Below are 26,600 nucleotides of genomic sequence, written 5' to 3' on the forward strand. Positions count from 1 at the left end.
TACGGTGGCCCTGGAGAGCAAATGATAAAAGTTCACAAAACACAAAAGAGACACACTGACATTTTACTCTAAACAAGACAGAAAACAGACAGAAAACACAGAGACATTACACCTGCCCACGGGGAAATAAACTTCTCTACCGTGTGTGGTTCTGTTGTAAGCTGAAAATGAGACGTTTACTGGTTTGTCCGTGTTTTTTGCTGTCAGTCTTGCTGCTGTAGGAGTTGCTGCTGGACTTGTGTGGCTGCCTTTGTGTGAAACTGAGTGCATGATGAAAAGAAATCAGACCATGTGAAAACCCAATGACGGCCTTTTGTTATGTGTTTTGTGATTGCCGTGTTGTCTTCTCAAAGGAAAACCCCCTCATGACTCGCACCCAGCTGTTAACACATTTTCTGTCCCTTTCCCCCCCCCACAAATAATTTAGGAAAGATCGCAGTAGCTTACCTCCAGCCGTCTGTAAAATGTTGTGATTTCAGCTTTGGTGACTGATTGATTTTGTTTTGTGATATGTTGTTGTCCTGCCTGTAATAATGCGTTTTCTGAATGGACATATGGAGACATTCTAAAATAAGGCAAACACAGACAAAAAAAAAGGTCTGTAACTGTGAATTCATAGCTGACTCTGTGTGTCAGAATCTTTAAAAATTAAAAACCAGCTAATTATTATGAAACGTTATTTCATACTGCTTTTTCTCAAAATAACAACTTTTATTCCATTTCAGCAGTTTATATTTCACACTTTGCATGTGCCTAAAGTTTCCCATCTATCTGTCTATGCACACGTTTTAAGCCGGTTCCGTCTGTTTCCGTCTACAGAAGACTTTGTGATGTTTGATCTCCCATACTATTTATCAGCTGTCCAACCGTACGGCAACACGCAGGCCATCTTTACTACTACAAGCTGTGGCTGAATGACTTGTACTTTTCAGAAGGGCCTGCTGTGAATAAAAACAAAAACATGTCATTGAACGGAATTCGCTCACAGCCCTGACAGCAGCAGTCTCCTCCCCCTGAAGTGATTGTGAAGAAGACCTCTCTCCGCTCTGTCTCACATACAGGAAGAAGTTGAATAAGTCTCAAAACACAGCGCTTTCTTAAGAAAAAAAAGAAAAAAAAAAAGCGGCACCAGTCTTTATGCACTTTCGCTTTTTCTCTTGCTGAAACGTAGAGCTGGAAGAATGAAGGTGGATCTGAGGACTGCTGCTGAACCGGAGGCGCTGTGAACGTGTGGATCAGTCCAGCCGAAGAGAAGCACACCAGTCGTTCATAAATGGGAAAGCCTGGCAAACCTACAAGAACAAACAGCCAGTGAAAATGTCAGAGCACAGATCCAGTTTTCTTCACATTGGAGACATTGTGTCTCTGTACGCGGAAGGCTCGGTGAATGGCTTCATCAGTACTTTGGGGTATGTTCGTCCTGCCTGCCTCTCACTCTCTTCTACTCACTGTGTGTGTGTGTGTGTGTGTGTGTAGGGGGGGGGGTCCATATGGTTTAATCCTCGTATCTTTAACCGCTCTCACTTTTCATCTCATCATCGATAAACGATTCACTGTAAAAGTCTGAAGCGTGCGACTTGTGGCCAAGGCCTGTCAGCGCGCCAAACGCTGTTTGTCAGGAAATTGTACGGAAATGTAGCAGGAATGCAAAGCAGCGTATTAACCCAGGTTCCCCAGTAATGCTGTAATGGTTACAAGCGGGAAGGGGGGGCGGCATGAGGAAGTGTCTGCGCAGTATCACATGTCTGTACTGATCTGAAGTTAGGATAAGGAGTTGTGATCGATTTCCAAGCTGCTCGGCCCTCTTCAACTGCAGCACAAAGTTATGATCATCAGACTTAAAGTTCAGATCTGTCTGTATGTGAATTTACTGACCGCGCGTCCTCTCATCTGACAGTTCTGTAAGGATATGTGCTATTCACAGGATTAAAGTAACTAAGTAGGAGTGAACCACAGTTACATTCACTTTGAAGCATCACTTGTGATCTCCCATACATGCAACAGCCAGGTTCTGAGTTGGTTCAGAGATCAAAACCCTAACCCAGATTCAGTCAGTGGGCAGAGGTGAAAAAGTTGGGTTTGGGACCCCTCGATGGGCCGTAAGATCAGTTACAGGACATGAAAGGTGAAATAACATCAGCAGTCAAATTTGTCAGACTTTTGTTGCTAGTCTAGAATTGGCTAATAATTAATCAAGTGAAATGGAGTGAAGACATTCAACTCGTGAGTTTTCAAGTAGACATGCCGCATCACACTTGCCCAAGTATGATGTGAGATTTTGTTTTTCTTCAGGCAGTTCATAGCTTTTATTGTCAGACTGGCTTTATATGTGAGTCTGTGTGTAGGTGTGATGGAAACATCTCCTCATTGTGTCGCTCTCCACACAGCAGTGCAAAAACAAATGCCACCAGCAGTTTGTTTGTAGGGCCTCCTGAGCTCAAAGCGTCGGCGCAAGGTGAAATGCCTTGGCGGTTCCGGGTGCACTCTGGCCTCTAAACCCTGCAGAACAAGCGTGGAAAGATCGACTGGCCCTGAGGAATGAGTCTGCCCCACCCACCTCCTCTCCCTTTTCCTCACCCTCTGTCTCTCACTCACGCTCCCAACTTTTTTTCTGCCGCAGACAGTGGCTTCACCACAGCTGGCATATTGGAATCTCCTCTTCTATGCCTTGTGCTGTGAAGCATCCAAACAAAACACGTTAATTCCTGGACCTACAATCTGGTTTGTATGCGACAGGGCACCCTGCCTCAGGATGTGCAGGAATGCAGCTGAAAAGGCCTGTGCCCATGTGAACGCAAGCAGCATCAGCACAGTTTTTCAGAATGCATAAGTGCAGAGCAGCGATTGTTTACAGCTCCTGTTGCTGTGGAGTGAAGCAGTGAAACTCTTATCAGCCATTTAATAACTCATGTAGTTTGGCAGGAGTGCCAAACTGTACCAGAGCTCACCAAGGCCTAGAGAGAGAGGGAGAGAGAGCAGCAAAATCCGACTACACAAGGCCACTCATGCCTGTGTTTGCTTAGGATAACATTAAATCTGCGAGTTCCTCACACACCTTATATCGCAAACACTCAAAATCCAAATGACCTTTGAGTCTTCTTATGAGGTAGATCCTCACCCATTAGTGACCTTGACCTCTAGGATCTCGTGCTGCTGCACATTTTTACTTGTCGTAAAAAGGTTTGTTTTTCTGGAATTTGTGCGTTTTATGTAAGGCAAACAGTTCACTTTGCTGCGAGCCTTTTGCGTTTAATTGTTTTCCAGTTGATTTCTATGCTTCATAACTAAGTGGAGTAATGATACGATGGGTTAAATGAGGAAGCGTAAGACTCCTTTCGATGACTTTTTCAGCAGGTTGTAACATGCAATAGCTGGCATTGTTTCTAAAATCCTTCACACGTATCCGTTTTTTCTCACAGATGAGTCACTCTGCTTTAGTATTTCCTTAAATTAACATTTAACAGAGGAAAACATATCAGAGCTGCTGCTCTGCTTTTTACATTCTGTGTTTTCTTTTCTGTGTTGTTGTGTCAACTCAATGCAAGCAACTGAGCTAAAATTAGCTTGTGTGTGTGTCCAGCCTGGTAGATTTATCATTGGTTCATGTTTAACTCGGTTACTGAGCAAACTGTAGCGCTGGCTGTGAGGCATCAGGCACCGTCAAAGTCTCTCTGTTTGAATGAAAGTCCGGCTCTTAAGGTTACTCATTTATGAGCCTTCCTGTTGTAGCCATTTAGCACTTGATTCTGCTTCCTGTTGGTTTCTATTGTTTCTCGTTTAGATGGAACTCTGATACAGAGTCTGGAGGAAATAATACACACCCCCATAAAAATGGCTCAGCTCACTTCAGCAGTGCTGCCAGCTTTGTATGAATTGGAGGAATTGTGCATGGCATTATGTTTCTCCTCAGTGGACGGGATGAATGGATGTGCTTGTGCACCTCGGCCTTTGGTGCAAATGGGATAAAGGGAATGGGATGACATGGAGACTCTAAAATGAAATTCATAGCTGGTGTCATAGAATATATTTAAACAGGTTGAAGTTATTTCTCTGATATAAAACCATCAGTGAAACATCCTACAAACATTTTGTCTGATAATCAACCCACATGAAAACCCACTCAAACACGGTGACCACTGAGACCTTTGCACCCCAGAGAACCGCTTTTATACGCCCAAATTAAATCTGGTTCTGTCTGTTCGGCTTGAGTCTTGCCTGGACTCAGCAACCCAACTTTCTTCCTGAAGGTGGATTAAAGTCACACCAGCACCGAATAAAGTCTTAAATTAATCCTTCAAGGCAGGTGTAACTTCAGATTAATGGATTATTTGGTATGTTAGAAATGACACAAATGAGTAGGAGCTAAACGAGGATTTAATGACAGGAAAAATAAATATAATCAGTTTCAAAAAATTGTTTTCTTGTTTCTTGCATTTTCAAAGCAAATGCAGAGACGATGTTTTCACTGCTATAGGCCAGACCTTCACTTTAGTCACAAGTAAGAAATCCCCCCAGATCACTTAAACATTTTGGGTATTCTGTGCATAAACACGCTCTTTATTTCTGCCTCCATTGTTTCATCTGCATTTACTCCTCCAGTGCCAGTAAATAATGGGCTTTCTGCCACTCCAGCTTTTATGTGCGCCGTTACCCTCAGTGTCTACTACTAACATAGGTGGCTGAAAATAGTGTGTCTGAGATGTTTTTCCTAAAACTAGGTTTAAATATTCAAAATAAAAGTGAACCCTTGGTTTTATTTACACTCTGTCTGTACAATGACAAGACAGATGTTTCTCATGTTTATCCACTGACTGTATTATGTGACAGATGAATGCATGCTTTTTAAAATGGCGTTTCATGAATGTGATAAAAGAGGCTGCATGAATGAACACCAAACATGTGCTCACAGTTTTTATGCAATGCTCTTTTGCAACATCATTTCCTATCAGCTCTCGTGAAGTGAACCATTTACCTCGATAGGTTTGACTGAATGCCAGTCAAATGAATTGTGTGAATTTCACCGAATTTCACTAAAACCATAAATAAAGCATCTCTAGTGTGTGAAATAGTCAGTAACTAATAGATTAAAGTCTTGGATGTGGGAAACAAAGCCGTTATTAACTGGATGCGACCCTTCCAGTGCCCGCTAATCAACCCTGCACAGAAACCACAGGGTTTCCTTTATTGGCAGCAGCCCGTTGCATCGTATGCAAACTCTAGTAACCTACAGCAGACGTTATGGAGATGCGTGGCTTTCAGTGAACAATTCATTCTCAAGGCTTCCTTTAATATTTTACACACACCATGTTGATATCGGGTTTTCCAGTGTATAGTTAAATATATGTTCCATCCATGCATCGTCAGTCTGAGAAAAGCCACACAAACCTGGATGTGTTTTTATCCTAGTTTATCCATCTCAGTACAAAGCACACCACAGTTTTAATAGCAGTCTGTGACTCCGCTTTGTGTATTTGCATTTGACTGTGATACCACAGTTAGACTACAGGTTGTGTCACATGAACCTTCATATCGAACGCGAGTGATTTTACAAGCCAATAGAGCCATTGTGTGATAAAGTTAAAATTACTTACAATAGTAATGCACGGAAGAAATTATTGTAATTTATTTGTCATGATATTTGTGCTTTTCTCTGTAGGCTTGTCGATGACAGGTGTGTGGTCCAGCCTGATGCTGGAGATCTGGCCAACCCTCCCAAAAAGTTCAGAGGTGTGTAGAAATATACACACACTCGTACACACTCACTCACACACACGCACATACACACACACAGTTTTTTTTACTCTTTCATGGCTGAGCAGATCCTTTCCACTCAGTGTTGTGTGACACAACATTGTGGTTTTATAGAAGCTTGTATGTGTTTACGTGACTCTACCGCTCTCAGGTGGGTAAATAACCTTTAACCTCAAAAATGCAGTTTCGCCACATTAAGACCTTTGAGTGGCACCTAACCTGACTCACAGCAAGCGACTGCCGTGTGTCTGAACGCCTCTCTTCTTCTCCAGATTGCCTCTTCAAGGTGTGTCCCATGAACAGATACTCGGCCCAGAAGCAGTTTTGGAAGGCAAAACAAGGAAAACAAGGAAACAACAACACACAGGCAGACCTGTTTAAGAAGTTACAGGTACTTTTTATCACAAAAATCTCTATCTTGATCTTGATCCTCATTTGCATGCTAGAGCTTCAGTAACACTCTGTTTCATCACTCAGCATGCAGCAGAGCTGGAACAGAAGCAGAACGAGTCCGAAAACAAGAAGCTCCTTGGAGAAGTTGTCAAATACAGTAATGTCATACAGGTACAGCCTGTCTCTCAGCTAACACCTGCGGCACCAGATTGTCTTGCGTCCAGAGCCTTGTTTGTGTTTTCTTGTTTACTAAGACTGTGTTACTGTCATCCGATCCCTAAACTCGTGTTTTACAGAACTGAATTGAGAAAAAGGAAATACATATTTAACTGCAAAATGTATCTGGAGTCTCCATTGTTGCATTGTACTTTGACTCCAGACATTAGTTATAATTTAGCCCTTGTTTGTTAATGTGGTACCACCCACACTTCAAAAAGAGTCAAACTAAATAAAATACTACACCAGTTCTTGAATTGAATCAAGCAAGACGTTACCTCGAGGCGATAACCAACCTCTGCTTTGTGAAAACATTTCATGGGTCCATCTTCAATTTTCTGCTTTTTCTTTTAATTATTTTAATCAGGTTTAGACTTTTGAGTTGAAAAAGTATTGTGAAGGTGCCGCTTTGGATAATTGTGTGGGAGGTCTTCTTTTTATTTATTTTTATTTTATTTATTTATTTTACAAACCAAGCAAGCAAAAAATTAATCTCGAAGATAATAAGGGGACACTGTGATTCTTCTGTCTCAGCTCCTGCACATTAAGAGTAATAAGTACCTGACGGTGAACAAGCGTCTCCCAGCTCTGCTTGAGAAGAACGCCATGCGGGTTTCTTTGGACCCCGCCGGAAACGAGGGCTCCTGGTTCTACATTCAGCCCTTCTGGAAGCTCCGCAGTGAAGGAGATAACGTGGGTTTCCCTTCAGCTGGTGACACACACATTTCTGTAGAAAGGAAGTACTGTACACCACCTTAACATTGCTCTGTGTTACAAGTACAGCAGATGTCGTTTGGCATTTGAGCCGACTTTTTCATCCTATACACTCAGTTCATTGTTTGTCCTGTTCCAGTAACCTTTCTGATTTTGTCCTTCCCCTTTGGCTTTAGCATCCTGTCGTTAAAGGTATTGCTCTTGATTGTGCATGGTGTTTGTGCATTATTCGGTCAGCCACAGAATTTTGTGTAAAAAGCATGCATGCACTGGAACTTCCAATTGCATGTAGGCTTTTAGGTTGAGCTTTCAAAGCATCCAGACAGTACAATGATACTGCTTCGTTGTATTTAGGATGTTTTTAAATACCGCAGCATAGCTTTGAAATCCGTGTGATGAGCCACTCATTTCAGGAGCCACAGTGTGCCTGTGTGTGGCTGGTTAACACAACATACACTCGACTGCGTAGAGTCTATTGTAACTTAGATTTCAAGAGTTTAGAGAGCATGTATTACGCAAGCAATGATGCAATAACAGATAGTGTACTTTTTCAGTCACCGTATCTCTGTATGCTGCATTCATGTGCACTCACCATGGTATGAATAAACCTATTGGTCATGTGAAGCTCAGTCTGTTGCTGTTGTACATAGCACCTTTTTTAAATCAGGTGGATGTTTGCAGACCCTAGACAAACCCCCTGCATGGACGCACTCCTTCCTTCTGTTTGATCCATTTGAATTCTGCTCGAAGTTTACAGACCCGTGTCTCCTGCTGCAATGTGACTGTCTCTCATTGGGTTCAAGGTGGTGGTTGGAGACAAGGTGGTGCTGATGCCAGTGAATGCAGGGCAGCCTCTTCATGCCAGTAACATTGAGCTGCTGGACAACCCCGGCTGTAAAGAGGTGGGCTTGGTTCATCTCATATTGTTTCTATCAGCTAAAAGCCAACAACAAAAACCTGTAACTTGTCTTCTAGCCTTAGCTTATCTAATATACATATATATTTTGATCATTGTAGTACACAGAACAACATGTAATCCTGTGCTGATCTTACAAGGAACATGTGACTATGATGAAAACCTTAATTTCATATTGCATTTGCTCTTTCCTCACTGTTTCATGCTGCAGGTCAATGCTGTTAACTGCAACACCAGCTGGAAGGTCACCTTGTTCATGAAGTTTAGTGACTACAGGGAAGATGTGCTAAAGGGGGTGTGTTTTTATTGCTTGTCAGTGCATCTTTTTAGCAGACCTGCATGTAGTTTGCATGTTCTTGTTCTCAGGTGGTCTCATGCTTTGCTTGTGTCCTCTGTCAGGGAGACGTGGTGAGGCTGTTCCACGCTGAGCAGGAGAAGTTTCTGACCTGTGACGAGTACAAGAAACAGCAACATGTCTTTCTCAGGACCACTCTGCGGCAGTCTGCCACCTCTGCCACCAGCTCCAAGGCTCTGTGGGAGATCGAAGTAAAACGCACACACACACACACACGCACAGGAACGAACAGTTTCTCTCTTTAAGGCTTTTGAATCAGAATCAGAATCAGAATCGTCTTTATTGCCATATAAGTGAAGAGGTTTCACATTACTAGGAATTTGTCTTGGTGATTGGTGCATACGTAGAATGTAAGAATGAGTAACATATAATAATAGAATAAAATAAAATAGAATGAGGTAAAACAAAATGAAGTAAGTAAAATAAATATGGTTCTGAAGGTAGTACAAAAATGGGGTAGTACAGAGTGGAAGTAGTGCAGGTAGGTGAGGTAAACAGTGCAAATGGTCAGCAGGTGGATCATGACATGAGCGTAGATCAGTGTCTGTACTGAAGTAGCTAAAGTGCAGATATTTTAATCAGCTGGTGTTCAACAGACCAACAGCAGAGGGGAAGAAGCTGTTCTTGTGGCGTGAGGTTTTGGTCCGAATGGACCGTAACCTCCTGCCTGAAGGGAGTTTCTCAAAGAGTCCATGTCCATGTTGGTGCTGTTTTATTAAAATATTTTTTTTAAGAAACACATTGAATTAATTAATAATTGAATCATGTTCTGGTCTTTTTGTGCAGTTTATGGGCAAAGTGAAATCGAAATCTATCTGCTATCTCTTTTAGTAACAACCAGTCACACGCTGACAAAATAAAGACCCTGGTAAAAAATCATACAGTTTACCCAGCTCAGTGTAAATATGCATAAATCAATAAATCAATAAACAAGGTATTTGAGCTCAACAGCTTAAATTTAGAGTTTGTTTTAATGGGCAATTTGTCACAAATTTCTCCTTTGACTATAGATACTCAATAATCTTTGCCTTTGAGCCCCAGTTCTTTGTAATCCATTGTCTATTGTATGTTGCATGTTCCTCTTATCAGCTTTCATGAAATTAAAGTTCCTCTTGTCCTTCTGCTGTTTTTGCCAGAATGCATTTATGTTTGCCTTTCAGCTGCTGACATGTTGTTGTGTCAGTATGACTAATAGAAATGCCTGTTGTGCTTGGCGCTTCGGGTGGCACTTATTCTGACACTGCAGCGATAGGCTAAGCTGAAACCATGCGTCCCTGTTTCATTTTGTCTGTGAATTATTGTCACTTTAAAGTGTGTAGTGAACAGTATGGTACACATACAGACATGAACTGAAAACGGTAAACATTGTTTTAAAAGTCCCCCTGCATGTCAGACCAGTTGGAGGCAAGCACAGACTGATACCAAACCACATGCTTGGAGGAAACGGAAAACATCAGAAAAGTTGGACAAAAACTGATGTTTCCATCTGTGTAATGATTTGTGTGTCTTTTGTACGCCAGGTTGTGCACTATGACCCCTGCAGAGGCGGAGCTGGCCAATGGAACAGCCTCTTTCGCTTCAAACACCTGGCGACTGGGAATTACCTCGCGGCTGAGGTGAGATTTACTCTTCCTCATTTGCCATGCCTTTGTAATGTTTCTGTTTTCATCCATTTATTTTTGCAGCTGTTTATGACTGTGTTTGACTGCACAGTACTTACAGAAAGCAGCTTGTGTTAACAACTGTTTTGTCAAAGTCACTTTTATTTCAGAGACTGCCTACCTTTCAGTTTCTGAGTAAGCTGAAGAGTTGCAGAGGATTTTAGGGGATGTGCTGTAGGTGGCAGTATTCCCATTGATATGAGCACCGTCACCCATCATTTGCTGTTGAATAGTTTGGATTTGGGCGATGGGGGATGATAATGACAGGAACATCACCAGAGCTTTCCAGATTTGAGGTCACTGACTGTTCAGTTTCTCTGCAGGTGAACCCTGATTTCAAAGACAACATGGTGGAGCCCAAAGGAGAGGTGAGTCAGTCAAACAAGCACACTTTTGCTGAAAACTGACATGCACCTCATGCTGTCTACTTTTAACAGGTTTTTCCACTATGTTTTACATACTACGAGAATGTTTATAACTCATGACATGCATAGCAAATGCAAAAAATTTGACAGATGAGTCAGCTTGCACTCGACTGAAACAGAGAATGAGTTAGCGAACCCGAGAGAAGATTATGGGTGTTTTAGTGGAAAGAACGATTATCTCAGCGGTTATTCGTTGTCTGTCCAACTTCAGGCCCTTCTCTGTCTCCTCGTGCTTTGGTTATGCAACACCACCCGTTCTTTCACACTCGCAAAGTACTTGTACACACACAAGCACGCACAAACTCTGAATCTATATCGAGACAGTTCGTTCAGCTCTGAGCTACCTTGCACATTTATATTCTGGCAAAGCGCAGGAACACACACACACAAATCCTCACAGCCTCACGCACTTTCTCATGCACATGCTGAATTTCAGACTCACTGGGGGCTCCTTACATAACGTCTGGGTGTGGGGGTGCCCTGCGAGAGGGGATGGAGGGAAGGCAGACGTGCTGTCTGCTCTGCTCCACTCGCCTGTGCTAAGCTGGTGGGGTGAGTCACCAGCAGAGGGGAGGGGAGGGGAGAGGGGAGTGGGAGGATAGAGAAGCTGAGGCGAGCAGGCAGCTCTGGGGAGCTTCCCATTGACATGCAGAGAACAGTGGGAGAAATTAACCCTCGCCATTATCTGCTGCATCTGCACAGCATAGACTGTACCAGCCTACGTACTGCAGTGTCTAACACACCACACAGACAAGTCATGGCTCTCTGGCTACGTTTCTGTGTAATGTGATACCTCATTAGTGTAAGAGGCTGTGACAGTATGGTTTGGCTCACGTCCGTTTGTCTTCTGTTATAGATTTCTATCAACATGTTGGGCACATTTATCAGTGTTTACAAGAGTATGTGTGGAAAGTCACAGGCAACTTGACACAAAGCATGTCCATACTGTGGTTTTCTTGTTCCCCGCAATGAGGATGAAGTTTTAGCTTTTTGCAAAATGTAATATTTATAAAGGCTGAAGTGTAAACAATGTGAGTGCAGTTTGAAATGTTGGAACTTAAGGTGCAGTGCTAAACTCATAAATTAATTGATTAGATATAAGTTAATAATCAATTATTATAACACTTGTTTTACAGTATGCTGTGGATACGTCACGTGTGATGTCATAATCTGCAGGAATATACCAAATATGTGCTGACTGTGTCCTCTTTTCTGTAGCTTATTATTAGAAACTGAATTATTTGTCGTTTTATACTGTGATCATCCTCTATTAGTCTGATTATATTATATCATTTTTTTCTCTAAAACATCAGAAGATCCTGGAAAATATTAATTTCCCATTGCCCGTCAAAACCCAAATATATTTGTTTTACTGCATCATATGGCAGAGAAAAGCAACGAGTAAATGTTTGGTATTTCTGCATGAAAATGACAGCAAGATAATGAATTTGAGCCATCAGTTTCTAATCGGTACTTGCTTTTGTTTTTGAAATTTAACTTAACAATTTCTACAGTCAATTTGTGAAAAACAACCAAATTAATAATTAGATGCAGCTGAACACACAAAGGGACTTGCAGCATTGTACAGGCCTCCTGTATTTTAAACATTGCCGGGACAGTATAAAATCCACTGTGTGAGTATTGATGAACGACTTAACTGTCCATGCCATATAAGCTTTTAGACCGCTGACAGGAATTTCTGCTTTCTCCGTGTGTGTGCGTGCTGCAGAATGAGACAGATACCGTGTTCTCCAAGAGGAAGCATCAAGCAGCAGAGAAGATTGCTTTCACCCTCGTTTCTGTTCCCCATGGGAATGACATTGCCTCTCTGTTTGAGCTGGATGCCACCACTCTGCAGCGGGCCGACTGTCTCGTGCCCAGGTCAGTCACTCACATGGGCGGAGGAGTTACGAGAAGAGTTATGAGTTAGATCTGCTGTAGCTGTATCCATGGAGGGTATTTTTCATGAGAAATCCAAATACAGAGCACTTCTTTTTTGGAAAATCAGGGCCATCAAGGTCAGATAAGATCACTTATTTCCACACCAAAAAAGGTAAATGTTATTTTATTGTTAGTAATAGAAGAATTTCAAATATACTAACATTTGTTGCTGGATAATTTTACAAATAAGTGAAAGTAAAATGAAAGTGAAATAGAATTCGTTAGGTACATGATGCATTTGATGCATGCTAGCTGCATGCTAGCATCCAGCAGCAATCATGCTAGCTGCTCGACCAACTTTGATGGTAATCCAGTAGTTTTGAAGATAAAAAAACAGGGAATCACCAAGGTCCTTGGGTTTTATCCTCAGGAGGTCATGAATGTCTGTATGTTTTGTTTTTTTTTTCCAATCCATCTAAAAGTTGCTCAAATGTTTCATTCTGGACCAAAGTTGAGGACAGCCGTCCCTCAAGCCGCTAACGTGACTAAAAAAATTAAAGCTTAAGACTAACTGACTCACCCAAATAGTTACAATCAACTGAAAATCATATGTGGTGTGAATGACTTGTCCCATCTGTTTTGTCAGAAACTCCTATGTGAGACTTCGCCATCTGTGCACCAACACATGGGTGACGAGCACCAGCATCCCTATTGATACAGAGGAGGAGCGCCCCGTTATGCTCAAGGTCTACACACACGCACACTCACATAGACACACAAGTAAAACAAACATGGAGGCATTATTTGGACATTTTTTTGACTGTGACAACAGATTGGTACCTGCCCTGCTAAAGAGGACAAAGAGGCTTTCGCTATCGTATCTGTTCCCCTGTCGGAGGTCAGAGACTTGGACTTCGCCAATGATGCCAGCAAAGTCTTGGAGTCCACTGTGAGGAAGCTTCAGTACGGCAACATCGCTCAGAATGAGAGGAGGTACAGACACATGACGACACAGGCCACTCAAGATGGGGTGCATATTTTATGATTTCATGTGTTATTGTTTTTGTCTTCATCTTTATTTCAGGTTTGTGACTAAGCTTCTGGAGGACTTGGTTTTCTTTGTCTGTGTGGTACCAAACAACGGACAGGATGTCCTGTCTGTGGTCACCTCTACACCCAACCGAGAGAGGCAGAAACTCATGAGGGAACAGAACATCCTTGCCCAGGTCAGCACGAATACGCATTCAGACACACACCTCTGTCTGTCCTTTATGTTTGGACACAATGTACATTGACCTGATTTTATTTTATCAAAATATTTGCCTGTTCAGCTGGTTTTTACATAATCTGATGTGGGATTCTGTCCCTCCAGATCTTTGGCATCTTGAAGGCTCCGTTCACAGATCAGGGTGATGGTCCAATGCTGAAACTGGAAGATTTGGGAGACCAGCGTTATGCTCATTTCAAGTACATGTTGAGACTCTGCTACAGGGTGCTACGCCACTCCCAACAGGACTATCGCAAGAACCAGGCATGTTTCCTGCACCTGCAGTAGTCTTACATCGTGTATTCATTGAGTTGTCGTCAGGGTCATTAACATGCTCATTATTGCAGGGGTATGGGGTAGTTTGAGGATAAAGAGGCAACTTTTGATTTGGAGCTTATCAGTATTGTGCCAGACTGTCTTGAAATATGCAGCTGTAATGATGCTCTTAATCAAGAAAAGTAAGTAGTGCTCAAACAGTTCATTAAAATGGATTAGTGGATCACCAGAAGTAAATCATGACAAGTTTAATAATGAAAGTGAGCTGATATAGCACAGTTTTATCAGTTAAGACAAACTTTTGTTTAGAAGGAATAAAATGCACCCATTCTCAGCTAGCTTTTGCTGCTACAGCCTTCCCTGGTCCATTACAACCAGTACCTGATGCTAGCCTTTAGCTAGCTAGCATTTAAGCCAGCTTTAGCTAGATACATTTGTGTGTTGTCATTTGATTGACTTCACTTGTGCTATTTAATGTATTGCATTTTAGCATGTCACAGTCACAGATTTGTGGAGTTTTACTTTGTGACAAGAGTAAAGCAAGATGTCATCACATGGTACCTAATAATTCCTTAATTAAAACAACAGGCCTTTTTCACAGAAGACATATTTCAAGGAAGTAAAAGCAAAGGTGTGAATAAGAAAATGAATGATGGCAATGTTACGGCTTGTAGGGACGCTTTATTGAGTCAATAATAAAGATGGGCGACATGAGAGCTCCCCAAAAGTGAAGCCAAAACATCTCCATCGCCCCCTGTTGGCAGCCTCCACTATAGAACATAAAACCTGTCCCCTCTTGTTGTTAGCAGATGGGACATGGGCCAAATTGAAAACTCATAGTACACAATGTGTCGTCCATGTTTACTAACTGTATATCAGTTGAACACTTAAATGCAACAGAGCCATCATTAATGTTATTGATATCACCTGTGCTTCTCTTCTCGAACAACTCAATGCTTGCTTGAATTAATCTTAATTTTTTTTCTTTTTTTTTTTACTACCGTCGTTCTACAGGTCAACAAGGTCATTAGTGACAGGTGGTAGTGTCATGATTGGGTAGGAGAGGGATACCCTCGAAAGGCTCAGTTACTCCTTGGGTTTTGTAACACTTTGTAAAACCCTTGTCTGTAAATGCCGTACATTTAAAAACTGTTTTGAATCACGGTTGTAGTTAAAATGCCAAACATTTGCTGGTTACACCTTTGAAAATATCAAAGGTATCAAAGTTCAAAGGTGTTTGTCGATTTCATTTAGTTCAATATTTTAGGTGGAGTTTGTGCTTGTCGAGCAAAATTAGCAGTTGTTCAGCTTCGCTTGGGATTTGGTAAATTTCAGTGCAATTAAGTGCATTTATTACTTTGAAATTTTATAAGATAGATGATCAGTCGATTAATTGATTAATCAGTAGTTTGATTGATATAACACTAATCCCTAATGAAAACAGTTATAACTTGCAGCCGTTGACGAATCATCTACAGCTCACGTAGAGCTGCTGAATGGCTAACAGGCCGTGGATGCAGGTGTTAACTGTGGGTCACTACATGAATGTGAATCAGGGTGTCTATTCACAAAGTTGTCTTGTTCAACAAGTTCTCCCCAGATTACAGTTAAATGAACACACTAGATGCTGTGATTCAACAGTTGTACGCCTTTTGCATCACTTTCTCTCTCAGCTTCACTTCACCACCACTTGGATCAGAAGTGTTTATAACCATCTGTTTCTTGTGTTGCATAGGAATATATAGCCAAAAAGTTCTCGATCATGCAGTCTCAGATTGGCTATGAAATCCTGGCTGAGGACACAATCACTGCCCTGCTGCACAACAACCGCAAGCTGCTTGAAAAACACATTACGGCCAGAGAGATTGAGACCTTTGTCAGCCTGCTGAGGCGCAACAGAGAGCCCAGGTGAGACCTGTACACCTCCCAAAGATTAGATCACCCAAGTGCACAATTTAATAAGACGGAATGTAGGATGAATCTGACAGGGTGTAAGGAAATTAGTAGTCATACTTTAGACATAAGACACTATCTCAGGAACACAGTATAATGCAGATCAGGTATGTATGTACCTTTTGAAATTGAGGTTTTATCCAGTTTTTTTTTTTTTTTTTGAGGAAATCATCCCTCTCATACATTGTTTTGAGGTGTTATATTGCAGTGTATGTAGTGCATGTAGGAATCAAATGCATTGTTATGGGGAAGCAGGGTGAATTTGTATGTGTTGTGGGTACCGTAGGGGGCGCTGTGGTCATTCAGGCCATAAAGGATGTAAAGGTAGTGGGAAATCTGGGCCGTCAGGTGGTGTGTGACCCCGAAAGGGCAAACGGTTTTTGACCGCTAAGACACAGGTGTTGAATCTCAATGTTTGGAGGATGAATGGGAGCACATTTTTTTGTTGCACAGAGAATAAATCTCGTATGATGGAACAATCAATAGTAGGACAATGGGACAATGTAATAGACTAAGCTCCTATAATACAGGTATATCATAAGATCTTACTGTAATTGTGTCCCCCTACTTTAAACGTCAGATATACTTGCACAGGACATGCTGTAAGAGACAGAAAACCATATTAAGCAGCAGTCACATGAAGATGCTATGTACAGTCAGAAATATACCCAAACTCCTGTGTAAACCGTCAGTTCATGTGTTCCTGTGATGAAAACGTTACGTGTGTAAAACATTTATTCTGTGTGGTGAGTCACGTCTGGTCTACTCTTCCAGATTCCTGGATTATCTCTCTGATCTCTGTGTGTCCAACAAGACTGCCATCCCCGTCACACAGGAGCTTATCTGTAAATTTATGCTGAATCCCTCCAACGCAGATATACTCATCCAGACAAAGTGAGTCACAACCTGTGTTGTCTATATTTAAAATCTGATCTTGCAATACTTCAGTTGTTCATTTTTAAACACATATAAACATGCACATACCGTACTCACTACAGAATTTTTCATCCACTGTGCCTCTGGTGAGACAGATATTTTCAGCAGCAGCTCTATGTCAGATTGTAGCGTGTGCAGTTTTTCGAGTAACTGCTTTATGTCACCCAACCACACACACAGACTAATCCCTAACACGGAGACCACCCTGGAGTCGTCTCTGCTGCAGGAGGAGGTGGAGGAGGAGGAGGTTTGGCTCTACTGGATCGACAGCCACAAGGAGCCTCACGGCAAATCCATTCGACACCTGGCTCAGGATGCTAAGGGCAACCACAAGATGGATGTAGACATCATCACTTATTACAGGTGATCGTAACATTCGTGCATTTGGTTGACCAAGGTGTGACAACCCAAACACACAATAAAGCAAAAAGAAGCAAACACCACTGTGTTTTATCCCTCTTTTCTTCCCATGTCCAAACTACAGAGCAAAAATCCCATCACCCTAATGTCCATTTTCTCCTCTGTAGGTACCAGCTCAACCTATTTGCTAAAATGTGTCTGGACCGTCAGTACCTAGCCATCAACCAGATCTCCTGCCAACTACCTGTGGATCTGATCCTGCGCTGCATGTTTGATGACTGCCTGCCCTACAACCTTAGGGCCTCCTTCTGCCGTCTCATGCTGCATATGCATGTGGACCGTGACCCACAGGAGGCTGTGGTGCCTGTACGCTACGCCCGCCTCTGGACTGAGATCCCCTCCAAGATCACCATCCATGAGTGAGCATCTTCATTATGTGTGATTATGAGTGTTACAGTATGTGCAAGCTGTGACTGTGATTGTGTTTTCCCACAGATTTGAGTATGAATCCACTGACACCTCAAGAGAGGAGATGAAGAGGAAGTTTGCTCCTACGATGGAGTTTGTGGAAGAATACCTTAAGGATGTGGTCAGCCAACCTTTTCCGTTTGGGGATAAAGACAAGAATGAACTGACATTAGAGGTGGAATGAATTCAACATTTTTTAAAAATGCACATTTGTTTTCTTGCGTAGGCTGTTTTATTGATGTGACTATTTTGCTTCTCTCTTCCAGGTGGTGAATCTGGCTCGTAACCTGGTTTACTTTGGTTTCTATAGCTTTAGTGAGCTACTGCGTCTCACACGCACTCTGCTGGCCATCCTGGATATTGTCCAGTACCCGTACTCCTTCATGAACAAGCTCAACAAGAGCCCAGAGGCTGGTCAGTGCAAATAAGCAGTATAAATGCAGTTTTTTCATTGCATTGGTCAACTAAGGTTTACTCTTTTATGTCAAGCTTAAACGGGTTTAACAAGTTTTGAACTAATGTGTAAAACTGTTGTTTAAGGGACTAAGATAATTGAATGAGGAGAAAACAGCTCAGTAATTTATAAATTTGTGAAAAAAAATATGATTTAAATAAAATAATTAAATTTAATCAGATCATTTGTCTTCTAGGACAGACAGTGTCAGGAGTCCTCAGATTTTTGGGATTAGGGACGCATCATTCCATAAATCTGTGAAGGGCTATGCAGAAAAGGATGAGGCTTTAGAATTCAACTGTGAAAGTAACATGGATGTAGTTGCACAAGGAGAAAATCATTTTTTCTGTTTTTTGACCAGATATAGAAGTCTGGGTGTCTGCGGAACCAAAATATGACGTTACAGAAATAGAGAAATGTCGATAAGATGCATGCAAAGACATGCAAAGGACATATCTTGCTCCTGGAAATGGTTCAGGATAGATTGCAGCTGGTTTGAAAAACTCTTTTGGAAACACTTGATGCCTTGATGTCCTTGGAGTATCTGTTTTAGCTTTTATAATATACACAGTCATTCACAGGCTTGAGCTGAAATATGTCAACGTTGAGCTGAAATATGTCAATGTTGAAAGTGAATAGATGCAAATGATAGGATTTACTCATACATGGTGCAAGATGTGTGACAATGAATATTTTCTTTAGGCAACAATGTCCTGCGTACGATCCATGGAGTTGGGGAAATGATGACTCAGATGGTGATGAGTCGAGGTGTGCCACACAGCCTCCCTGACACCCCTCCCTCCCTACGCTATGGGAAAGGACACTTCCTGCCAGACAATGAGGATGTCATGGTGATGGACACCAAGCTGAAGATCATTGAGATCCTGCAAGTAAGCGCCACCTACTGGATGTACTTTCAGTGATTTCTGGTGCAAATTGGTGTTACACAACTGTTTGATTTTATTTTTGTGTGTTTTTTGTTTCCCTGTTAGTTCATCCTCAGTGTGAGGTTGGATTATAGGATCACGTACTTGTTGTCCATCTACAAGAAAGAGTTTGGGGACAAAAGCATTATTGACAGCTCTGTCTCTGTGGCTGATATGCCCCCAGTGACACGTGAGGCTTTCTTCTCTCTTGCACTTGTTTTCACGTTTTACTGTAAATGTGTTTACCACTGCAACCTGTTGTTGCTGTACTGACCTCTTGTCCACTTCATTTTGTCCCCAGCTTCTGAACCAGACATAGATGAGATTGCAACCAAAGCAGAGAGCATGTTTGCAGGGAGGTAGGTTAAACTGAATACACTCAGACATTTACACAGAAAAATTAATTAAAAGTTATAAGTGGATTCTGATCCCTCAGTCTCTTTGGAAATTATTGCACCTGCTTAAAAAACTGTGTAAGCTTTGTTGTGCATGCATGTGGATTCACTGCGTGCATATGTGCGATTTCAGTTCAGAGTTAAGTGCGGTGGAGCTGGATGATGAAGGTGGACGGACGTTTTTGAGAGTTCTGATCCATCTCATCATGCAAGATTACCCTCCACTGGTGTCTGGCTCGCTACAGCTCATCTTCAAACACTTCAGCCAGAGAGCTGAGGTGCTGCAGGCCTTCAAACAGGTAGCGACAGACAGAGTGTGGCATTCGGCACTTCCTGACTTAAGTGATTCTTGTCTTGGTTGATGTAATCAGTTCGGATTAGGAGGGTACTCCAAAGAGCCAAACAGCAGCTGCTGAAAACTGTCTTACTAAGAGCTTCCTCAGCTGGAATGTAGATCAACACAAGCTCCCATTTCAACAACTCACTGACTCTCCAAAGTGGTGCAGTGAGACTTCTTGGCAGAGATAGAGTTTCACACACAATTGTTCTTTTAATATCTTTATGTCTGGTTTACTTCTCATGCTGTGTGTGTGTGTCTGTGTGTTTTCCAGGTCCAGCTGCTTGTGTCAGAGCAGGATGTAGAGAACTACAAGCAGATCAAGGCAGACCTGGACCAGCTGCGTCTCACTGTTGAGAAGTCAGAGCTGTGGGTGGAGAAGAGTGGAGGCTACAGCGGTGAAGATCTGGGGGTCAGGCAGGGCAAAGAACAGAACATGGAGGTGCTGTACCATCCTTTAATGGTATCTAGCAACTAAAAACAAAATTTCACACTTCAGATTTTAGTGTGACATTTATTTCTCCACCGGAAGTTGCTGCATTTATCTTAAACACCCCATCAGTCAGTCAACTGCACTGTAAATGGCTTCTTTGTTTGTTGTTATTGTTCATCAAAGCTGATGGAAACCGTTTTGTCAGCTTAGCTCTTAGGAATAATGAATAACAATGTGACTAAACAGGAACCTGCTGTAAATAGGTTTTTATCAGTCAGGCCTGTAACATGTAGTGTGGCTTTTACATCATTATTGTTACAGTAATGTGATGATAAGCATCAGTGCAGGGATGTTTTCCACCACACTGTGACAAATGCCTGGTAATTAGAGACTGGATGTAGAGGTTGTTTTGTGTCAGAGATAAACCTTTCGGGGAAAAACACCGAATGTAGAGCTTCAGTCAACTGTCTCATAAGCTCACAGCAGTTAAAAATATTTAACACATTGATTATTTTTCTTAATAAAATAAAGATTGATAATTAAATGTGGTTAATAAAGGTTTTTTTCTCCATGTGTGTTTCCTGGCAGGAGGTTGTCCTTAGCCCAGTACAGGACGGAGATAATAAACCTCAGATTGACAGTAACAAAGCCAACAACTACAACATTGTCAAAGAGGTGAGCTCCACATCTTTATTTGCAGGTTGTTCTTGTTATTTTGTGCCGTAGTGTGTCTGTAATAGACGTGTTTTCCTGACATTTAGATCCTGTTGCGGCTCAGTAAGCTGTGTTATCCCAGTAAGAAGAGTCGTGTGCAGCAGCAGAGGCTGCTGAAGAACATGGGGGCTCACACTGTGGTGCTGGACCTGCTGCAGATCCCCTATGAGACGGTGAGTAAAGACCAAAACAGCCAACTGAATGACTTTTTTTCTGTCTCATATTCTCTCTAACAGTCTTTGTTTTTATTTGTGTGGTTCTTCCTTTGCATAGAGTGATGAGAAGATGAATGAGATCATGACCCTGGCACATACATTTCTGCAAAACTTCTGCAGAGGAAACCCTCAGAACCAAATTCTGCTACATAAACACCTGAACCTCTTCCTCACTCCGGGGGTATCTGCTGCACTTTTCTCTTGTCTTTTTAGGGACATCCTCTTTTCTAATAGAACATGTAATAGCATCAGCAGAATCCTGAAAAATACAAGACCCAAAACAATTGATATTCTGTCCTAGTGTGTTAATAGCAAGAGCAGTTTTCTTTGTTTCTTTTCTTGTTATATAAATGAATCAAGTTGCCGTTTATGAGGATCTTCTCTTTGCACCGTATTTCTCACCAGCTGCTGGAAGCTGAGACAATGCGTCACATCTTTATGAACAACTACCAGCTCTGCAATGAGATTAGCGACCGTGTTGTCCATCATTTTGTCCACTGCATTGAAACACACGGAAGACACGTGAAGTACCTCAAGTTCCTAGAAACCATTGTGAAAGCTGATGGGAAGTATGTGAAGAAATGCCAGGACAAAGTGATGACAGAGGTGAGAAAAACTTTCACTCCAGGTCAGTCCACATGATAGTACTCCTCAATGAACTGGGGCAGTACTTTGAAGGGGAATACTTCTGAAGGGTCTAATTTATTTTCACTTTGCTAAATAAGTTTTCTAAGGTTATGCCCTCCCCGAAGTACGCAGATACCTGTTTCCTAAAATTAGTAAATCCTAACCCTTTACAATGTGCAGCTTGTGATATTATTAATATACATTACGTTAAGAAATATAAGCAAATGACAGAATTTGTGTGTTTATGCATTGTGAATTTAACTGTGAGCTTATGTTTGATATGTTATGGTTTTAGTGGCAGGTCCTCAGGTAAACCCTGCTTTTAACCTCACGTAACTTTTTTTTTTTTGCGTCCAGCTGGTGAACGGAGGCGAAGACGTGCTGGTGTTCTACAACGACCGCTCCTCCTTCTCAGTGTTGCTGCAGATGATGAGCTCTGAACGCGAGCGGATGGATGAAGATGGAGCTCTGGCCTACCACAACACGCTCGTGGAACTACTGGCTGCCTGCACCGAGGGCAAGAACGTCTACACGGAGCTGAAATGCAACTCTCTGCTACCGCTGGACGACATTGTCAAAGTCGTTACTGATGTCCACTGTATTCCAGAGGTAAAGACTAGATCTTTTTAGGAGAAAATAGTAATATATTTTGAGTTTTATGGCATACATAAATAATGTACATTTTGTCAAAAAAGTTTTTCGGGAACAGTTTGGGCTACGATCTCTTGTTAGGCATCTTATTTCTTTTGCATTTGTCCCCCAGGTGAAAACTGCTTATGTAAACTTTGTGAATCACTGCTACGTGGATACAGAGGTAGAAATGAAGGAGATCTACACCTCCAACCACATCTGGAAGCTCTTTGACAACTTCCTGGTGGACATGGCCAGTGTAAGTCTTTGTCACATTTAATAATGTCTGCCTGATACTTTTCTAAAGAGTCACTGTACTTGTCAAGATCCTTCGAAGCTTACTTATGTATGCTATACACAGAGACAGTGATAGAGGTGTGATGTGAGGCTGTTTCAATTTTGTATTTAAGGTGTGCAACACTACCACCGACCGTAACCACGCCGATTCTGCCCTGGAGAAATATGTGACAGAGACAGTGATGGCCATTGTCAAGGGTTTCTTCAGCTCGCCTTTCTCTGTCAACCACGCCAACCTGCAGGTATTGTTTCTCACCTCTAACAAGCAGGTGAAATGCGCCTGCGGAGGGAGGCTCACTCACTCACCAAATCCTTTGCCAACTTTTAGCTACTTTACAGTAAGAATATTTGACAGCTGACTCCCTCCTCCATTGCACCTTCGCCTGGGTAATTTTTGTTTTATCTCAGACATTTGTAGCTAAAGCAGCTGCTTGAGGTGTTTTATGTAGAAGTCTGTACTAATGTCTCGAATCAGAGACAATATCGAAGTGTTCCCATCAGGATTATCTCTGTCTTTCTCCTCACCCTTATGCTTTAACAACAGTATTCCCTGCTCTCTCTCCCCTTTTTTCACAGACAAACCAGTCTGTCTTCATCAAGCTGCTCCAGTCTGCTTTCAGGATCTACAACTGTACCTGGATCAACCAACTTCAGAAAGCTAATATTGAGAGCTGTATTAAAACACTGGCCGATGTTGGTGAGTGCTGCTACTCTGCCCGCGTTTTGAATGTGAAGTATGATGAGATAGAGGCATTTTGATATATTCAAAATATATAATTAAAACGAATAATAAAAGTAATAGTAAATGGTTGTGCTGACTTTGTAATTATTCAGAGATGGGTAGTTTTTCACATCTCATAATCACATAATAATATCATAGTCTAAGTATGAGATGCACCATTGAGAGGCTCTACTGGATCAACTGAGGTTTAGGTGCCAGTGTACAAATGAACTCACAGCTACCTCTGACGCTTCATGTTCTATCCCAGCTAAGGCACGGGCCATAGCCATCCCAGTGGACCTGGACAGTCAGGTCAACACTTTGTCTCTCAAGGTGCATAGCACCATGGTGCAGCGAGCAGCCAAGGACTGGAGGATCTCTGCCCGCACTCGACCCCGCAAGGAACCCCTGGGTGGCCCTGACTACAGGAACATCATAGAGAAGCTGCAGGTGGACACTTTTTAACAGGAGTGGGAGTCCACAGTCACGCTTGTGGCTCTGACCTATACACAGCAATGTTTTGAGTTTAACACTAAAGCCATCTCGCTAACACGCATGTGATCACAATTTTTAATCACTATTAGGTAAGCGTGTTAGCATCCTTCCATAGGACAGCACACAGACTGATGGTAATGTCATTATTTTGTAGCTATATAAGCAATGGACAAATTAAAATTTTGACCTCATGATGAAAATTCAGGAGGTCAAATATTAATAGAATTTATCTTGAGAGGAACATGAATGTCTGGACCAAACCTTATTGCACTCACTGATAAGCCAAATTAGCAACATCATGGTTGCTCTAGAGGAGAAGTTATGGCAAAGAAGTAAGGCTACAATTCTCTGGGGACCATGAGTCGCTATACAAAGTGTCATGGTCATCTATCTGTTAAATACTTTGAGTTGTTTCTCTAAAGCTGTGCAGCTGTGTGACTAAAACATTACTGAACAGGAGAGTCCAAGTTGAACACTTCATGAGGGTTTTATGTATGGTCTTCAGCAGCATCACTTGTTCCAGGACATCATTTGATTAAGCATTTATGTGTGTCTCTTTGTGATGTAAAGGGAGTGGTGTCCCTTCTGGAGGAGCAGTTCAGTCCGAAGGTTCAGGCAGAGTTTTCTGTGCTGGTGGATGTTCTTCACAGCCCTGAGCTGCTGTTTCCAGAGGCTGCTCGGTTACGCTGTGAGAGTGGAGCTTTCATGTCCAAGTAAGTCACTATCCACAACCTGTGTATGAAACAAACAACATGTCCCGCTTTTAAAAAAATGTCCACATTTTCAAGTGTTTTACAAGAGAGCCCAGCAGCATTACTGATGTAATCCTTTGGTGTTTACTTGTAATAGCAGGTACACTACTACTGCCGACTGTTATTACTATATAGATAGATAGATAGACAGATAGATAGATAGATAGATACTGATCCCGAGGGAAATTCAAGATATATATTTATATTGTAATTGGAGAGGCTTTGGAAAGGAGTTAAAAGTGAAGAAGCACGATTTAAAAAAGACAAATAAAAAGTGGTATATATATATATGAATAATTATTTAATTTATCCTTGGTCAATCCACATATTTTGAAATATTTGACATTTCATAAAAAATGAGTTTGATGCATCGTCAAACCTCCGGGGGTGCTGTTACTCTGCTGCTGATCCTGTCTGACCTCCCTGGAGTGCACAGAGGGAGATTTCACCTGTGTTGATCAATGAAGTATGCTTTGTGTTTACTTTCAAACCAGTGACTGCATTCTCAGGGAATGACTGTAAATGACGCAGCACTTTTGTTGTTACCCCGGCAGACTGATTAAACACACCAAGAAGCTTATGGACAAAGAGGAGAAGTTGTGTATCAAGATCCTGCAGACGCTGCGAGAGATGCTGGACAAGAAAGAATGCTTTCAGGAGTCTGTGAGTACTCCATGCTGTATGGCCATGTATGTCAGCGAAACATGGTTTTCATTCATTTTTTGTCACTTTTAGAAGTCAAATTTTAGAAGTGATGAAGAATAGTCTTTGATGCCCTCACTGTCACATAAAGCACATCAATTAGGTAAAGTTACCCAAGGGTTTGCTGTGGATTTAGCCCTCTCTGCAAATGTCAACAGTGCTGTACTGCTATCAGCAGCGCAGTGTAGTCCTTGTTTTCTCCCAGGTTTGTCGGCCCAGAGCCCAGACTCTTCTTCATCAGTATGCTGTGGGCCTTTCTATGTTACATAAGGCAGGGAGGCACTTGAGGACACACTCGCACTGAGAGGGAGAATAGGAGGGAGGAAGTAAGGGAAGGAGCTGGTGGAGGATGATGAGGAGGAGGGGGGCAAGCACTGAACAAACAAATCAATACTGCAGCTAGTTGGGGGGAGGGGTGCCTGAGCCCGTCTCCTGCTGCACCCCCCTCTCAGCCAGAGGCCTTGAATGACCAGAGATGCTAGAGGAGACTTAAGAGGGTGGCTGTGTGTGTGTGTGTGTGTGTGTGAAGGCCGAAGTACAGCAAAAAAAAATCAAGTCTGTAATCACCTCTGGAAGGTTTAAGTGTTTATTCCAGCTGTGAGAGCAGGTGACACTGTGCAATTCATACAACATGAAATATGTTTCTCCAGTCCAGACTTCAATCAGTGTGTGCAAGAAGACCGCTCAAAAGGATCGCTCTTTGTTTTGCATTGTCTGGAAGCTGATTGTACTCAATGTGTTGTCCTCTGACTATGTAGGATTTCGTGCAGACACAATCCTTTTTAGCCGAGAACTCCTTGTCCTGCTGAAGGTTGCTTTTGTTGCACCAGAACATCACTTGTTAAAATAGAATGCATGTATGTGCCTTTATCCTCTCCTTCAGCGTAATTGCATTAGTAAGACTGTCGAGACTACCTTTCTGAATATAGCACCTGTCAGCCAGTGTCACTTACAACCGCTTGAGGAGAGTTTTGTTTTCCCTGTTTGTGTTTGCATCTTGTGTCAGTCAGCCAAGCTGTTTTTCCCCAAAAGGCAATTTATTCAACAGTTGTGTGGAACAAGATCAGAGGAATTCAAAGTGGAAAAACAGTCACTTTTTGAAAGCGGCTCGCCGCATTCGAGAAGCCAGACAGTACGGTAACGATATGTGAAATGTCAGTTTGTGTAGGTGTGCATGAGTGTGCTCAAGCATGTATTCGTGGCCTCTCTTTGTCATATCCCTGTAGCCCTGAGCGTGGAGCTGCTGCCTCACTGCACAGGAGAGAGGGAGGGAGAGAGAGAGAGGGAGAGAAACGATTGATGGAAATAATGAGAGAGGGAGAGGCAGACA

The 26,600-nt window shown here is 42.1% G+C and overlaps 1 protein-coding gene across 2 annotated transcripts in view; it reads left to right on the forward strand.

Moving 5' to 3' along the window:
• Positions 1 to 1,041: 1,041 nt before the first annotated feature.
• The window catches only part of itpr2 (inositol 1,4,5-trisphosphate receptor, type 2), a 55,605-nt gene continuing 30,046 nt past the window's right edge, over positions 1,042 to 26,600 (forward strand). The window contains exons 1-37 of one of the 2 annotated variants that reach the window (XM_046393367.1): positions 1,042 to 1,409; positions 5,657 to 5,727; positions 6,024 to 6,142; positions 6,229 to 6,315; positions 6,895 to 7,053; positions 7,878 to 7,976; positions 8,202 to 8,285; positions 8,390 to 8,536; positions 9,866 to 9,961; positions 10,330 to 10,374; positions 12,161 to 12,312; positions 12,959 to 13,058; positions 13,145 to 13,305; positions 13,397 to 13,538; positions 13,685 to 13,843; positions 15,591 to 15,763; positions 16,583 to 16,702; positions 16,925 to 17,107; positions 17,272 to 17,523; positions 17,600 to 17,747; positions 17,839 to 17,986; positions 18,729 to 18,916; positions 19,019 to 19,142; positions 19,254 to 19,311; positions 19,481 to 19,646; positions 19,959 to 20,147; positions 20,706 to 20,792; positions 20,879 to 21,004; positions 21,105 to 21,227; positions 21,452 to 21,652; positions 22,031 to 22,282; positions 22,437 to 22,562; positions 22,714 to 22,842; positions 23,177 to 23,297; positions 23,590 to 23,771; positions 24,387 to 24,529; positions 25,123 to 25,231. In XM_046393367.1, the coding sequence (XP_046249323.1) occupies positions 1,318 to 1,409; positions 5,657 to 5,727; positions 6,024 to 6,142; positions 6,229 to 6,315; positions 6,895 to 7,053; positions 7,878 to 7,976; positions 8,202 to 8,285; positions 8,390 to 8,536; positions 9,866 to 9,961; positions 10,330 to 10,374; positions 12,161 to 12,312; positions 12,959 to 13,058; positions 13,145 to 13,305; positions 13,397 to 13,538; positions 13,685 to 13,843; positions 15,591 to 15,763; positions 16,583 to 16,702; positions 16,925 to 17,107; positions 17,272 to 17,523; positions 17,600 to 17,747; positions 17,839 to 17,986; positions 18,729 to 18,916; positions 19,019 to 19,142; positions 19,254 to 19,311; positions 19,481 to 19,646; positions 19,959 to 20,147; positions 20,706 to 20,792; positions 20,879 to 21,004; positions 21,105 to 21,227; positions 21,452 to 21,652; positions 22,031 to 22,282; positions 22,437 to 22,562; positions 22,714 to 22,842; positions 23,177 to 23,297; positions 23,590 to 23,771; positions 24,387 to 24,529; positions 25,123 to 25,231 (5,061 nt within the window). In that variant the 5' untranslated portion in view covers positions 1,042 to 1,317. The remainder of the gene's footprint in view (positions 1,410 to 5,656; positions 5,728 to 6,023; positions 6,143 to 6,228; positions 6,316 to 6,894; positions 7,054 to 7,877; positions 7,977 to 8,201; positions 8,286 to 8,389; positions 8,537 to 9,865; positions 9,962 to 10,329; positions 10,375 to 12,160; positions 12,313 to 12,958; positions 13,059 to 13,144; positions 13,306 to 13,396; positions 13,539 to 13,684; positions 13,844 to 15,590; positions 15,764 to 16,582; positions 16,703 to 16,924; positions 17,108 to 17,271; positions 17,524 to 17,599; positions 17,748 to 17,838; positions 17,987 to 18,728; positions 18,917 to 19,018; positions 19,143 to 19,253; positions 19,312 to 19,480; positions 19,647 to 19,958; positions 20,148 to 20,705; positions 20,793 to 20,878; positions 21,005 to 21,104; positions 21,228 to 21,451; positions 21,653 to 22,030; positions 22,283 to 22,436; positions 22,563 to 22,713; positions 22,843 to 23,176; positions 23,298 to 23,589; positions 23,772 to 24,386; positions 24,530 to 25,122; positions 25,232 to 26,600) is intronic. The other variant, XM_046393368.1, reaches the window with a different exon arrangement.

Source organism: Scatophagus argus, chromosome 7, assembly GCF_020382885.2.
Source record: "Scatophagus argus isolate fScaArg1 chromosome 7, fScaArg1.pri, whole genome shotgun sequence".
NCBI lineage: Eukaryota > Metazoa > Chordata > Actinopteri > Scatophagidae > Scatophagus > Scatophagus argus.